The 16,069-nt window shown below is 52.0% G+C and overlaps 1 protein-coding gene across 1 annotated transcript in view; it reads left to right on the forward strand.

The window, feature by feature from the left end:
* Ksr2 (kinase suppressor of ras 2) overlaps positions 1 to 13,595 on the forward strand; it is a 200,347-nt gene extending 186,752 nt beyond the window's left edge. The window contains exons 18-23 of the mRNA XM_013014295.1: positions 2,592 to 2,688; positions 3,603 to 3,736; positions 8,629 to 8,760; positions 12,044 to 12,173; positions 13,278 to 13,411; positions 13,523 to 13,595. Coding sequence (XP_012869749.1) covers positions 2,592 to 2,688; positions 3,603 to 3,736; positions 8,629 to 8,760; positions 12,044 to 12,173; positions 13,278 to 13,411; positions 13,523 to 13,595 — 700 coding nt within the window. The remainder of the gene's footprint in view (positions 1 to 2,591; positions 2,689 to 3,602; positions 3,737 to 8,628; positions 8,761 to 12,043; positions 12,174 to 13,277; positions 13,412 to 13,522) is intronic.
* Positions 13,596 to 16,069: the final 2,474 nt, after the last annotated feature.

Here is a 16,069-nt window from a genome sequence, read left to right on the forward strand (position 1 = left end):
TGTGATAGGTCCACCACTTCTTTAATCCCTGTCTACTTCACGGTCCTCCTTTTAATTTCCCCTCCCTTTCTCCTGGTTGTGCTGTCAGTAGAGCTTTGTTTATTTTGATTTGAGGCAATGGTGTGTATTTTTCTTATACGTCACTGTTGATCTAGTTTGCTGTGACTTAACATTTGGGTTGTAGCTTAGTTCAGGCTGATGTAAGGAAGTATAGAGACTGCTTAGAAACAACAGATATTTATTGCTCACAGTTCCAGAGGCAGAAGTCTGGGATTGGAGCAGGACAGCAGCATGGTTTGGCTGTGGTGGGGTTTCTCTTTCATTGGCAGACAGTGGCCCCCCCAAACCCTGCAGCCTCTGGTGGTGAGAGGGTGGGCTCTCTGGACTCCCTTTTAATTCCTTATTTAATGTTCTTGACTATTCTGCATTTCCTGGGGTCCCGTTTATAAGAGTTGCTAATCTCACTTATGGCTGATCACCCCCCACAGCCCCAACTTCTAACACCACCCCATTGGGGTTAGAATTTCCTCATAGGAAATTGGGGGATACATTCAGTCTTTCCCAGTTGGCTCCAGCGTGGGGCTGATAAATGCCTGCTCTCGGCGTTTGCTAAGTTCTAGCGCTTGTCTAGGTTGGATGCGTGTGAGGTGCCGCTAGGGCACCTGGGGGGAGGGGAGGAATGGCTTATCTGGAGCCATTTGCCTATTTTTCTACTTGCAGATGCAGCAAACCGGGGTTGCACAAAGTTACACCCCAACCCGGAATGGAGTGAGTTTGCTTCCTGTGGCACAGGGCCCGGCGGGGAGGAAGGGAGGCGAAGACCCCGCTGCGGGAGGAGGAGAGCAGGGAAGGGCACTTGAGCTGTTCACCCTCACTCAGCCACTCTGAGCGGGGACTCAGTCTGGGAACTATAGCGGTGGGAGGCCCTGGCCGGTAATGAGTGTAGGTGGTTGCGCAAGAACGAGGCATCAGGGGAGAGAAATCCACCCACGGCCTCCGCCATCGCCAATGCTTAAATGTCAATATGGCTTAATTGGCTGCTCAGCCCACCCTGCCTCCAACCGCTGCTGGGCCAGCTTCAAAACATGCTGCCTTGGATGTGGGGGGGCAGCCTTGAGTCACCGGGGAGGGGGAGGGGTGCCCTTGCTGACTTTCTGGGCGACCTTGACAGGTGAATCAGACCATCCGTGAGTCAGCCCTCTGCCTTGGGAGGCTCACCTTCAGCAGGTGAAGAGCTAATCTTAGTCAAACAACATGGGTGGTCACAGGTATTTTGAGGGGTATGAGAGTAGCAGGTGACTAGAGGCAGAGATGACAGAGATCATAGATAGACAGATGTATAAATGGAGCTTTCTGTATTTGCAGGAGTGTGTGTGTGTGTGTGTGTGAGAGAGAGAGAGAGAGAGACACCACTTTATTGATCATTTATTTACTGCCTCTCATAATGGATGAGCCTTGCATGGAGTCTTTCTGCCTGGAGAGGAGCTATGTCTTTACATACTTGAGTTTACATACAGTTGGCCCCCTTCTACAGATAATACCACTAAGGTTGAGAGAGGACAACTTACTCTCCCAGGGCCACACATGCAGTATATGACAGATCAGATCCTAGCACCATGGAGTCTGACTCTCAGCCCCTCATGATCCTGAGCAGTGTGCAGGAATGCATACTGGGTGCCAGGCACCCACTGTACAAAACTTTATCCTCTCCAAATCCCCAAAGAAACGACAAGGCTAAGTCTCACTGATTTCCTTCAGGAGGTGAGCAAAATGGGGCTCAGAGAGGTAAGTAACCCAGCCAAAGGCGCACAGGGAGCCGTGCTGGGATTCAGACACAGGAACTTGAATGTCAGCAAGGTCCAACAGTAACGCTCGGACTGAGAAGACCACGGTGAAACCAGAATTCACTCGTTCATTTACTCAGCCACTGTTTATCGCACGCCTGCTTTGTGTGTGCTGGCACTGAGCCTCCCAGGGGAGGACAGGACAGAGAGACGCGCAGGCAGCTAATGAGGAGGTGTTACTGTCTCTGCACGATGTCTTTTGTCATCCTGTCGTTCATCCTCAACCGCTGGTCCTCCTGATGAAGCCAATGAGGCCGAAAAACCCTTCTATCTAGACAGGTGTCTGGTCCAGGCTGGTTTTATTGGTGTTTACACACCCCCTTCTGAAGGATTGAGTGTATCATTTGCCGATGGTACTTGGCCCCTGTCAGCCGAAGCTTGGCTGGTCTGTCGTCACTGTCCCTATTCTCATGGGGCCCCTGGCAAGTGCCAGCAGCTGCCCCTAGTGCTCGCTGAGTGGGGTCAGGGGACACAGAGATTGTCAGTATGTGCGTGACTTTCTGCCCGTGACACCCTGGGTGGTCAGGAAATGGGGTAGGTTCAGTGGCAATCCTTAAAGAATCTACAAGAACTTTTTTTCCAGATCTTCACACACACCCCAGAACCAGCTCCAGCGTCCAGCCCAGGTCCTGTTCATGAGCTCCAGTGGCAAGTGACATCCATCATGTGTGACCTCTCATAACTGTGGCCACCTTCTTCATGACTGCTGATCGCTTCCAGAAATGACCTTGACCTTTTACTTTGCAGCCTCTGTAAGGGTCGGACGCTCTACTCGGTGGTGAGGGACGCCAAGATTGTCCTGGATGTCAACAAAACCAGGCAGATTGCTCAGGAGATTGTGAAGGTATTTGGGGACACCCCCTCCTCCTGAACCTCAGAAAGACCTCCCCCCAGCCCCTCCTGAGAAACCCCACAGGTTTGAGACTTTGAGACTCATGGTCTCATCCCCCACTTAAAAAGTACTAGGTATCATGTGCAAAAGAGTTCTTCAGATGCCGCATTTAGCAATTCTCTCCAGCCCATTGGTCTGCGTCCATGCTCCCGTGTGAGGGCTGACAGGTGCAGAGACATGGCCAAGGCCCCTTGGTTCCTGATCCATTATCTGAGTCCTTGGAATTCCCCAAAGCGCAAGCCATCTCTCCTCCCCGCTGCAGCTGGAGAAACAAATCCTTGGGTGTTGTTTGTATTCAGGCAAAAAAGGAACATCCTGCGATTCCCAGCAGGCATCTTATTTGCCATTGGAAGCGTTAGTCCCGCAAAGAAGCAATTAAAAAAATGGGACTTGCTCATGAAGGCAAAAATAAGTTTCTGCACATCTGCCTTTGACTTAGACCTCTGGTAGACTCTCCTCTGGGCTCTTCTGGTCTCTCGCAAACCTTCTCCTGAAAACCTAGGTGCATGCTTCAGGGGTGCCAGCTGAATAAAGAAGGGGCCTCCATCTCTGAAGGGGAGTGAGAGCGATGGCCGAAGGGAGTCCCTTTTCTCTGAGAACGTCACTCCCCCATTGTCCCTGTTCATCCCACGGCTGTGTCTTGTTTGGGGAACAGACCAATCAAGAGGAGATGGCTTTGCAGTGGTCTATGGGAGCGGGGGTGCAGGGGGGAGCTGGGTCTCGCTTGCTGCGCCTCCTTCCATCCCATCTCCAGACTCCAGGGACCAGACCGGACCGACCCCAGGCTCATCTGCCTCATAGCAGAAGTCGGGGTGGCAGCTGGTGCTAGGGTGTCCTGTGACAGCGCCCTCCTCTGCTTCCTGCAGGGAATGGGCTACCTGCACGCCAAGGGCATCCTCCACAAGGACCTCAAGTCAAAGAACGTCTTCTACGACAATGGCAAAGTGGTCATCACGGACTTCGGGCTCTTCAGCATTTCCGGGGTGCTGCAGGCTGGCAGGTGCGAGGGTGGGAGGAGGCGGGAGAGTCCCCCGGTGATAGGGCGACCTCTCATGCGGCCTCCATGGCCCGCAGCTGAGTGGAGCCTCCGGTCACTGGGCCGCGTTGGGAGGCTGGCATGCTTCCAGGTCATGCTTTGTTGCCCCTTGGTTTTGGATGGCCCTGGGATTGGAATTAAGGCCTCTGCACTTGCTAGATAAGGGCTCTACCACTTGAGTTGCACCCTCAATGCTTTTTATGCTTTTTTTTTTTTTTGTACTGGGTGTCAAGATTTCGCCTGGGGTCAGCCTCAAACTGACATCCTTTTGATCTCTGCCTCCTGAGTAGCTGGCATTACAGACTTAACGCGCTTAGTCCTATGGGGCTTGCTTCCTGTTCTGTAAATGGCACCTTTGGGGGCAGGCATTGGGCACAGAGCCCCCCCAAATCCTGCAAAGCTTTTGCCCTTAAGTTTGGTCCAAGGGCTCTCCCCTTACTTGAGTCCTCACCTGGAAGGATGGGGTCACGCAAGAGCCCCTGCCCCACTTACCCAGTCATCATTCATTCTAGCACCTCAGGAGTGCAGGCCGAAGAGCCAGGGTTTAGAGTGAGGCTGCGGCCCCGGGGCTCTGCCACTTATTACCTTGGACTTCCATCCAGATGCACAACTTAGGAACTTGAGCTTCCTGATCTAAGGAAACGATGCCTGCCTCCTAGGGTCCTTGCAAGGATACAAAGGAACATGCCCGGCAAGCACCCAGCGCCACACCTCGGTTCACTTCAAACGCCTGACAAATAGTAGCACTGCGAGAGTTGTTATAATTAGCATTAATTTGCATATCCCTTCCTCAGTATCACCCAGAGAATGATTAACCAACCTTAAGTAATTAACTCTCTGAGGCAGTTAGCCCCAGAGCATGTGAGAAACAGTTTGGTCCCTTATAAGCAACCCAGAATTCAGAGGCCCTGTCCTGTGACTTTTAATTTGGAGTGTGTGCTTGCGTGCATTCTAAACCCCTGTGTGTTTTCTTCTCGTCCTGTGGGTTAGGAGGAGTGTCCTGTTGCTGCAGGAACACCGCCTTTGGTTTCTCTCACTTCACTTGAAACCTCAGTTGCTTCGAAGAGCCCCTGAATTCTTCAAAGGACACCCTGGCGTTAGGGTGTTAGGGGTGGGACAGACAGCCCCACATACAGTAGGTACTCAGCAGTAGCCTGGCATACAGTAGGCACTCAACAGTGGCTTGGGAGGGAGGAGGCAGCCAACCAAGCACTCAGACCCAGACATCCCAGCATACGGCTACTCGGCTGTCCTCAAGAAGACGCGCTGGTTAACATGCCAGCCCCACGGTGCCAGCTGCCCGTATTAATCGTAATAATAGCCACAATGAAGATGATTCGTGTTGTCACTGGTGGGCCCGTCACCATGGAAACCCGACGCCCCGGGGTGTCGACACCAGGCCTGGCTTCTGGTTTCTTCCTCCAGAGAAGTTGCCCACGCGGCCCCAGGCTGATGGTAATTGTGTGGCCTCCACTCCTCCTTGCGTCCTAGTGACACTCCCTCCTCCCCCCCCCCCCCCCCCCGCCAGTCCTCTACTGACCCAGCAGGGCAGCGACAGCAGTGGAGGCGTGATGGTGGAAACTCACGTACATTGGGCAATTTGTTCTTGTGTCCACCACAGCTTCCCAACCCACCATTCCCCATCAGCCTGGCCGTGTGCACCTGGAGAAGGCTAGTCTTTCCAATGCCCTCGTTCTTCCTTCCTTCCTTCCTTCCTTCCTTCCTTCCTTCCTTCCTTCCTTCCTTCCTTCCTTCCTTCCTTCCTTCCTCCAGTCATGGGGTCTGAACTCTGGGCCTGGATGCTGTTCCTCAGCTCTTCAGCTCAAGGTGAGCGCTTTACCACTTGAGCCACAGCGCCACTTCCGGCTTTTTTCTTTTTGCTTATGTGGTGCTGAGGAATCCCAGGGTCTCAGGCATGCAAAGCAAGCGCTCTACCACTGAGCCACCTTCCCAACCCAATGCCCTTTTTCTTGGAGGACATTCTTATTGGGGGTCCTACCCTCAACTCCATTTCTGAGTCTTCAGGATAAAATGTGTATTATCTCTGTGTGTACATAGGTGTGAATGCACACACATGTAGACAGAGATGTGTGTACACATATACACGCACACAAGCTAACATCTATACTCACAAGCCAATCATGATGTGAGGATGTCACGCAACCCTGGCCACTGAAATAACCTTGTATAATGTGAGCTCAGTCCTTTCGAGGGCTGACTGTGGTACACACTAATGTGCCCATTTAACAGGCAGGAAAATAGAGGCCTGGGTTGGTTAGAGGTTTCATAACCGGAAAGCAGCCAGTGGATCATCAAGCCCCCGCAGGTCCTCTAGTTCTAGAAGCAAGCATCTTCCAACCCTGCCCATTCTGGGGTTTGCTGTGGAGAGAGAGCTCAAGTCCTCTTCTAGAGAAGAATGTCTCTACCATGTTCCAAGATGCTGAAACTCTAGATTGGAATCATTCCCTTACTTTATATACATTAGGACAGAAACATCTCAACAGGGGCCATTTTCTCAGCCAGGGTCATGTGATGATGTCTGGAGATAAGTTTTAGTTGTTGTAGCTGGCGTGGAAGGTGTGTTGGCATCTAGTGTGTAGAGACCAGAGACAGCGTTTCTAAGCATCACAGCAGAGAAATCATCCAGACTTAAATTTGTCAGTCATACCTAGGTTGAGAAGCCCTGGATTTCAACAGATTCATCATTGGTATCCATCTAATTGCATTGTTTTCTGTCCCTTCTGCCAGTGTGCTTTTGGCATGGAAATGTAAGGGGTAGACAAGTGGCCAGGTCCTGGGGTAGCATACCTGGAACATCCAAACAGGAAGGCTGAGATTACAGCAGTTACCAGCCGTGTCCCCTTCCCACGGCTGCTGTTAGGGAATGTATCCAAATCACCGTATGTATATCCAAATGGGCCTTCTGTGCTCTGAGACCACCTGGAGAGCACAATTCTGAAATGCACCAAGCTTCTCACCTCCCCCGTTCCCAGCTAGTGAATGGGACAGCAGCACTGGACCCATCCTCCTCCCCCTTCCCCAGCTCTGGACTCCTGGAGGCTTCTTCCGAGTTCTTTCCTCTATTGATGTTTCTGAATCTGTGGTCTGCCTGCAGGTGGACTTCAGGGAAGGCATGTGCAAGCATTTATCATTTTAACTGGGACATTTCAATACCACTTTCCACTTACGGCTGTGCAAAGAACAGACTTACGAAAACATATTTAGGCAAGTGTCTCAGCACTAGGGAGGCTGAGACATAAGGATCAGGGGTTTAAGGCCAATCTAGGCCCCGTAGCAATTTCCAGATCAGCCTGAGCTACATAGTGAGAACTTGCCTCAAAAATCTAAGGGCAGAAGTATAGTTCTGTGGTAGAGTACTTGCCTAGCATGTAAAATACTTTTGGCATGATCCCTAGCATCACAAATAATAAACCATATTTAAGTTAAAATTCATATTTGGTTCATAATTGTCTAGATCTGATTGGGTTATGTAACTTGTTAGCCACTAGCCACAAGTGGCCATATATATTTAACTATAATTAAAATGTAATCAAGTCATAAGTTTTGTTCTTCAGTTATAGTGGTCATCATGCTGGTTAGCAGTGTGGTTAGAAGTGGCCATGTTGGACAGCCATATTGGACCTCCATATTAGCAGAGAGCAACTCTCATCTTGGACCACTCTGTTTGACAATGCTCTTCCTGAATGTAGCCAGAGAGGACAGTCAGAGTTCTGGAATGTGAATGAGCACTCTTGAGGGGTCAGTATCATACCTCACATAGGCCAGAAACCTACAAACTCTGGAAGCTTTGTAGAATGCAGCAGCCTCTGGACCCCACAGAAGACCTTCAGGGGAGCTGAGATACTACACGATCTCACTCTTGATCTACCCTGTGGTAACTGGCCCTTTCCTTCATGGAAGTTCTACTGAGCTGTTCATTGCAAGTGCAGAGCTCTGATTTGCTAAAGATTTGCCATATATAGAAGGGACCTGGGCTCCCTCCTCTTCTAAGAGTTTATTCTGAGGGACAATAATAGAGCTGGGTAAAGGGAGATAATTGGTATCTACCCAAAGATGTTCGTTGCAGTGTTGTTTATCATGAATAAAGGAAGAACTAGCCAAGTCCTATCAGTAAGGAGTCAGCTGTATGCATTTTAGCTCACAGGATGCATGGTGGTTCCATTTATACTGGTGGTGGTCTTTAGAGTTTAGAACCTAAGAGTTCTAGATGTGTAGGCCTGCCTTGGGCCTTAGAACTAGCCTCCCCTTCCTCTCCTTGTTCATATGGCTGAATCTTCTGTGTTGCTAGCTCTGAGTTCACCTTCAGGACGTTTCTTATCCTGGATGTCTTCACTGTTTTAAATTTTTCAGTAACACCACTGTTAGTATTTAATTCATTTGTGGTCTCTTTCTTCTACCAAAGAGCAAAGGCCAGGGATCTTGCTAGTCTTGTTCATGGTTGTTTCAAAGACCAAGAATCTAGTACATGAGTTTATTTTTAGGATTTTTAAGTGAACTACAGCTTATGTGAGATTTGTGTATGGGTATGTATTTCCTCAAGGAACAATGATTTAGTGTTTGCTGTGTCAATATCTTCTAATACCCGGAGACTTTGTACTATGGAACACAGCTATCACAAAGAAGAATTGACTGTAATGGTTGGCCGTAGGAGCCGGGGTGGTTTGAGTGTCCAGTGTTTCTCCCCAGGGCTTTCATTCCAGTTCTCTCTTCCTGCACTTTCCACTGGGTCTCAGCCTCAAGTTGAAGGTCAGGTAGAACCCAGTGGGGGAAAGCCAAAGCAGCAGAGGACTTGGGGGGTTTAGGATTAGGGCTCAGTCTGCGCTTTGATCTTCCAGGCGTGAGGACAAACTGCGCATCCAGAATGGCTGGCTGTGTCACCTGGCTCCAGAGATCATCCGCCAGCTGTCCCCTGACACAGAGGAGGACAAGCTTCCCTTCTCCAAGCACTCGGATGTCTTTGCACTCGGGTAGGTGGCCCACCCTGGCCTTGGAGAGTCCAGCATGGGACAGAGGGCATTCCCTCGCCCCCTGCTCTTGCCATGATTGTGGAAGGGCAGAGACACCTGAGAGGGGGAGAGGAGAGAGGCAGAAGAGATTTCTGAGTGAAAATAAGGGGATCTGAGTGGAACATAGTAGGAAAAAAAATGACCCAAACATGCCTGTATGGCTGGTTTCTTATCGGTTATGTGGATACCCCAGGTTACCTGAGTCATTCATTCATTCACTCATTCATTCATTAGCTCCCTGCTATGTGCTAGGACTGTTACAGAGGCTGGGCTACAAATGTCATTCATGTATTGGTTAGCTACTGCTGAATCACGAGTTTTCCCAAACTCAGCAACCTGGAACAAATGGATCCTGTCTGTGCTCAGGAATGTGGGAATGGCTTCTGAGCTGTGACTCTGAGCTGGCCTGAGTCACTCAGGAGGTGACAGTTGAGGTGTCTTGGAAGAGGGAGCTCACAGCTTGGTGGCAGGATCCCCCAGCCACTTGTGATGTGGTCTCAGGAGTTAAGTAGCATCGTTTCCACTCTTCTGGGACTTTCTCATTCAGTTTTGACTAACGCACAATTACCCACATTTAGGAGAATTTTTACCCCTTTGTGCATTGTGTGCTGAGCAAGTCAGGGTGACTCACACTATCATCTTACACATCTTCCTTGTGGCAGAAACAGTCCAAATTGTCTCTTCAAGATACGTTCCACGGTAGGGGACACAGGGCGGTAAACCAAAATGTATTCTAGACTTCTACAGGGAGAAATACTGAAGAACTCATAGACCTATTTTCCACTCAGCACAGATTCCCTCCTCTGATCTTGTGTTATGGAGGACAATCTTTTTGGACCAAAAGGAGATGAGGGCTGTGCGGGGAATCACCACAACACTAGTGGAATTGAAAAGGATCCCATCTCCACCTCGAGTCTCTTCTAGGAGGAGATGACTCATAGGCCTAAGTTGAATACGGACGGGGTAGAGTGAGCTGTTGGAGGAGGAAGGGATGTGCACAATGGTACACAAGGAGGAAAGCGCACGCTGTCCATGGTGAAGGAACACGTGAGGCGAGGGTCGTGGGGAGGAGGAAGCAGATGGATGGAGAGTTTAGGGGAAGGGAGGAAGGCGGTAGGTGGTAAGATGAGCGACTGAAGAGGGAAGCCAGTCAATCCTGAAAGCACTTCATGGCAGAATTGAGATTTTATTTCATCTTCAAGGCACTAGGGAGCCCTTGATGGTTATGGAGCCAGAGGTGGCTTCATCATAATTACAGTCTTAGTGCAATCAGGTCAATCTGACTGCTATGCAGAGAACAGAATGGAGGAGGACATCGGCGGGGGGTGGGGGGGCACTCCCTAGGGAGATTCTGGCCCCTACAGAGTCAATGCCTGTGGGTATGGAGCTGAGACAGACTGAAGGACTTCAGGGACTGACATGTCAGCATTTGGTGATGGGCTGGACGTAGATGGTGTTCAGGTATCCACCACTACCTGAGCAGGTTAAGGATGAGGTCATCCACCTAGGTGGAGACCATGGCGGTAAGACGGGGCTGCACCACGCTAGGGAGGCCAAAGAAGTCGAATTTGGACATGGACTGTGAGTCTCCATGCCTAGAGTCTAGGAAAGAGGAGTTGAGGCCTTGTCAGGAAATAAACAATAGCCATAACCACTCGAGGGAATGACATCTTTGGAAGTAAAGGGTTAAGACGACTCCGAGACACAGCCGAAGGTTCAGGGCAGAAAATCCTGGTGTGGCTCACACCTGTGTATCTTAGCTACGCAGGAGGTAGAGAATGGGAGGGTTGTACTTCAAGGCCAGACTGTGGAGTGGGGGGAAGGGAGAGTATTCAGCGAGATCCCATCTTAACCAGCAAATGGATGTGGAGTTGCATCCCACTAGAGGCAAGAGCAAGAGGGGGAAACATAGTAAAGCATTAATGGACTGCAAGTGAGACTCACAAGGTAGAGCACCTGCCTACCAAGGCCCTCTGTTTCAAACCTCACAGCCAGAGGGCAGCCGGCAAGCGGTCTGTGCCCTGTTCTTTGAATGGCCACGCCAGTCCTTGCCTTATCTATGGGTAGATTCAAGGGCTGGGGACGCTGGCAGGGACAGTGGCAGTCCAGCAGATGTGTTCACTTAGACATGGATCCCTGAGACACGTTAGATAGTTGCTCCATAGTACCTCACTGCCACCACCACCACCCCCCAGCCCCCGGGTGGTTCAAGATCAGAGTCCTTAACACCTGTCACTTAGGCCTCTTTTGAGCTGTCACTTGCCCTGATTAGTTAATGCCCAAATCTTTATCCAGTTAGATACCGTTCATCTGAAACTAAATTGCAGTAATTAAGCCGCTGTATTTTAGTATCAGTTTAGCAAAAGGGGGGAAAAACATAATTAACAAAATGTACCAAAGTAAGTAATTGGTTTTCCATGAAGAGTTTTCATCTTTAGCAAAAAAAAAAAAAATGTCCTCTCAAAGTGGATTTCTCTTAAAAGTTGGTCTTGAAAGGAAGTTTTAATGAGGCTCTTATTTCTGACACTGTTGCTGTGCGAAGGCCCTGGCGCTCTTGGATTCCTGCCATTTAGGAGCATCCTGTTGCTTGGGAACCTGGAGCGCAGGGATGACTTAGGGGAAAAAAAGCCTTTCAGAAGTCTATTGAGTGTTGTGGAATTTCACCCTTTCTCAGCCAGAGCTGTTGTGGTTCCCATTTTGAGTGGGTCGAGGGGAGGCTGGGGTCCATTTGGCTCAGCCCGAGATCTCTCAGAGCCGAGCCCCAGACTCCAAACTGCAGCTGTTCACCTTGAGCTCCATACTCCATGTCCACCCAGAGCCCTGCTGCTTTCAGCTCAAGTCACGGTGAATCTCCTCCCCCACCCCGCAGGCCATGTAAAGGTTGGGGAGGGGGAAATCCCTCTGTCAGGCACTCAGCCCAGGAGAGAGCTCTGGCAAAGGGCCTAGTCTCCACCACCCAGCACAGGGGTGCCTTAGCACACACCGCCCATCACCGGCTGGGGTGCGCCCCCAAAATCGTCACCTCCTGTATGACAAAGGTGTCTGGCATCAAAGAAGGTATCCTGGGAAAGGCACGCTGTGGGAGACGTGGGGAAGCTTCAAGTGTGTTAACCCGGAGAGGAAGAGACTAGGGAGAGGAGGAGAGGTCAGCCAGGAGCACAGCTAGGCAGGTGGCGCTGGCAGGGAAGGGACGTGGGGTCACCAGGGACATCGCACATCACCTCCTTTTAACGTCTGCCAACAGCACGATCTGGTATGAACTCCACGCCAGGGAGTGGCCTTTCAAGACCCAGCCAGCAGAAGCCATCATCTGGCAGATGGGGACAGGAATGAAACCCAACCTCAGCCAGATTGGCTTGGGAAAAGAAATCTCGGTAAGTCCCTCCATCCTGCAGGACCACAGGCAAGGGGAAAAGCAGGCATAGCTCCAGAAGGTTCCACCCACAGCCTTATGAAGTTAGGGTCTGGGAGTTCCAGCAGTCTCTGCACTATGCCTGCAATTCCAGGTGCTTGCCACCAGGGGCGCACTAACACCTAGCCGTACTGCATCTTAGCAGTGGACTTGGCTGAGTTCGGAACCAGCCAGTCTCTTTTCTTTCCTTCAAGAAATATTGATTAAAATATCAGAAATATGATTGGTTTTTTCACTTCATCTTCATCCCTATAATAATTTTAAGGCATTATCTAACTCTCAGAGCAAGATAGACACAGAGAAGCCTGATTATAAATTAATAACTTTCCTCTTAGGCACAGCGGGACGAATCCTCTCTTTTGATCAAAAGATAAGTCAGAGGAGCAGTAATGACCTGGCGTGTCTGTCAGGATTACCTGCCTGCAGGTTTCCTCTCGGGTGAGGACTACAAAAAAGTAACTTTCCTCCTCTGTGACTTTGAAGGTTACTTACATCTTTAGACTTCAGCATTTCCTTCTACCCCTCACTTTTTGTTTTTTGAGAAAAATGCTGAGAAATACATTTGGAACTATTATTGATCTTGATGTTTGGTAGCATGGAGCCTGCCTGGTTTATTGTATGGGCTCAGAAAGTAAGTAGGAAGAATGGATGAATTGATGGATGGATGGATGAATGGATGGATGGATAATGGTAGATAAAAAATGAGTAAGTGAATTAATATGATTGGATGGTTTTATGAATTCTGTTTGGTGGATGAATGGATGGATGGATGGACATACATTTGAATGGACAGATGGATGGATAGATGGAAGAATATATGGGTGGGTAGATGGATGATAGAAGAAAGATGAGTGAATTGCTATGGATGGATGGATGCTTTGTGGGTGAACAGATGGATGGAGAGGTGAGTGGCTGGGCACACGGATGAATGGTGACAGAGAGATAAGGATGTGAGGCAGAAAGGTAGACAGACTGACAGACCCTACGAGGTGCAAAGTGCCAGTACTTCAATGAGGAGCCAACAAAGTCGGCACGCATTTTAACCGCCACCCGCTGGTGTCTGTAGGACATTCTTCTCTTCTGCTGGGCCTTCGAGCAGGAAGAGCGGCCCACCTTCACCAAGCTCATGGACATGCTGGAGAAACTGCCGAAGCGAAACCGCCGCCTGTCTCACCCTGGACATTTCTGGAAGTCTGCAGAGTACGTTTCTTCTCTCTACAGCACCACCCACTGCTCCACTCCCCTGCCTGTCGGAGCCAGTCAGTCCCTTCCTTGTACTGCACCCTCAAATCCCACCTGCTTCCCAACCAGGTCTCTGTCCAGCGAGTCTGCTGTGGAGTTTGGGCCTTGGAGGCTGCCTGTGATTACCACAGAGCCTTCATGACTTAGCCCCTCTGTGAGGCCTGATAGCATAGAGATCTCCCTTAGCCCCAGTGGCCTGCCCCATCACGGCCGCTCTTGGCTCCCAGCATTCCCCACTGGAAAGGTTCCCAGCTTCTGGCCTGAGGGACCTCTGCCGTCTTATGAAGAGGCCCCACACCCCTCCCCTTCCCTGTTGGGGTTGCAGATCTGGGTCTCCCCCAAGCGTAGCATCTTTCCCTGCGCCCCCTCCCAAACCCAGCCTCCAGACAATCCAGAAAGTGAGGCAGACAGGCTCTGTGAGGCTGCCCAGAGCGGGCCCTGGCTCCTGTGCCAATTGGCTCAGTATCAGTGACCCCTGCCATCCTAGGGGTCAGGAGGAGAAGATGGAGGTCAACTGAACAGAAGGACTTAACGCTGTTTAGAGGGAAAAGAAGGCAGGGCCCTTCCTTCCTAGATTCCACCATGGAGCTGGGCTGGGGACACGGAGCAAGTGGTAATCTGGCATCATAGGATTTTAGACTCTGGAATTTTCCATTCATTCACTCATTCCTTTGTTCTTTTTATTATTATGGGGCCTATGTGTGTAGAACACATATTGGGAGCCTCCATTCTAAGAGCTGGGAACAAACTAAATGAAGTCCTTTTTCTGCAGTGGGCAGCAAGCTTATTTGCGCACATGTTCACAAAATGCCTAGAGGCCGTATGCTTCCATTAGGAGAGTTCTGGGTTCAAAGATGCTTCCTGCTGGGCACTCTGGGACAAAGCACTGGACCTCTCTGAGCTCCGGTGCTCTCCCCTGAGAGGAACTGTCCTGCTCTATCTCAGGCTGTCCCCAGGTGTGAGTGAGTTGGGGATGTGCAGCATTTGTCAGGTAGCAGGTCCTCGGGGGGCAGGGGCAGCCCACCTCAAGTCCTCCTAGAGCCGCACAGACCGGCCTGGCCACCGTGCTCCCTCTCACAGTGCTCCCTCTCTCCACTCCAGGCTGTGACCTCAGCACGGGGATGGCGCCAGCTGCCTCCGCTCCCGCGAGCCGCCTCTCCCTCCCTGCTCTGCCCTCTGCCAGCCGAGAAGGCCACAGCTCACCACAGAGGCCCACCCGGCCAGCCTGGGAGCACGCACGCCCCCACCCCAGACGTGTGCGGCCCCCGGGGCGACGGTGTCGCCGTGTGAGATGCGGGGGGCCGGGGGTGGGGAGAAGAGAGCTGCAGGCTGCGCGTGGCGTGGGCCGTGGAGGCTGGGATGGGAGGCGGGGGGGCCCTCGGACAGGTCAGCGTGCGTGCGTCTGTCTCCATCTCCGCGTGGACTGGGCTGTCTGTCTTCCTCCCAGCTGGACGGGGAGGAGCTGCACCGCCCTGCCGCAGGGCGCAGCGCGCGGCTCCTGGGCAGGCGGGGGCAGACATCAGGATCCTGTGCGGGCTGGGTCCAGGCCACTAGGTCAAGGTCAAGGTCAAGGCGGGAGGGGGTGCTTCCTGTGGAAGCTTCTGTTTCCAGAGGCTCCACCCCCAGCCTGAAGTGGCAGGGGTGCCCCTGTGTTCCACCCCCAAGGGCAGCCGAACAGCCCCACATGTCTCCTGAGGGCCGCTCCCTGGGGACCCCAGTCCTGCCTCGTCTCCTGCCGTGTGAGCATGTCGCCCCACCTCACCTCTCCGTACAGCCTCCCTGAAGCGAGGGCTTTGGGCGAGGGGGTTCTGGTACATTCTTTCCTCCTCCAAGGCGGATGTGGATCTGAGGGGCCTGTGGGGGGGTCTCAGGATGTGTCTGTGGCGCTGCAGGAGCCCCAGTGTGGAGGTGTGGGAGTGTGTGTGGAGCTGGCCGTTCTCTAGCCCGGTGCTGGGTCCCTGGGTGGCCTCTCTGTTAGGAGCCGGGGTCCCCTGGCCTGTGTGTGATTGCTCCGTGTCCCCTCTGCCTGTCCCTCGTCCTGTTCCCCACCCGGGCTGGCAGACTGTCCTTCCTGAAGGTCACTGGGAGCCACTGGGGTGTGGGGGAGAGAGAGGTGAGGAGAGTCTTGCCGTGGTTTGTCCATGACCCCTTTGAGGGGACCTGACCCACCAGAGACATCTGCCCCCAGCACAGCGATGGCACACAGGTGGCCGGGCCGCAGCGGGAGGCGCAGGGCTGGTCTGTGGCCTCCTTAGAGGCTGGGACTCCGTAGAGGCTGCCCGTTCTTGGTGGTATGATGGGACCTGGGAGCCACAAACCTACCAGAGCTGAGACTCAAAATCCAGCCCAACGTGCAGGGTCTCCTGCACCCTGGCTACCGCCAGCTGCCCTGAGCTCTGGGCCCCAGCCTGCTTGGGAGCCAGGAAGAATGGTGGCAGTGACCCCAGGGCCGAGCCGGCCGTCCACAGCCCTCCGGTGCCACTCTGCACTTACCGCCTGCGGAGACACCCCCTTTCCCAGGCCATTCCTCCTCTTCATCTTCGGGGCCTGTGGCTCCCCACATGTGGATCTTGGATACTTCCCAGGCATGTTGGGAGCTCCGGCATCCTGGGGGCC

This window comes from Dipodomys ordii, unplaced genomic scaffold, assembly GCF_000151885.1.
Source record: "Dipodomys ordii isolate 6190 unplaced genomic scaffold, Dord_2.0 Scaffold23, whole genome shotgun sequence".
NCBI classification, from domain to species: Eukaryota; Metazoa; Chordata; class Mammalia; order Rodentia; family Heteromyidae; genus Dipodomys; species Dipodomys ordii.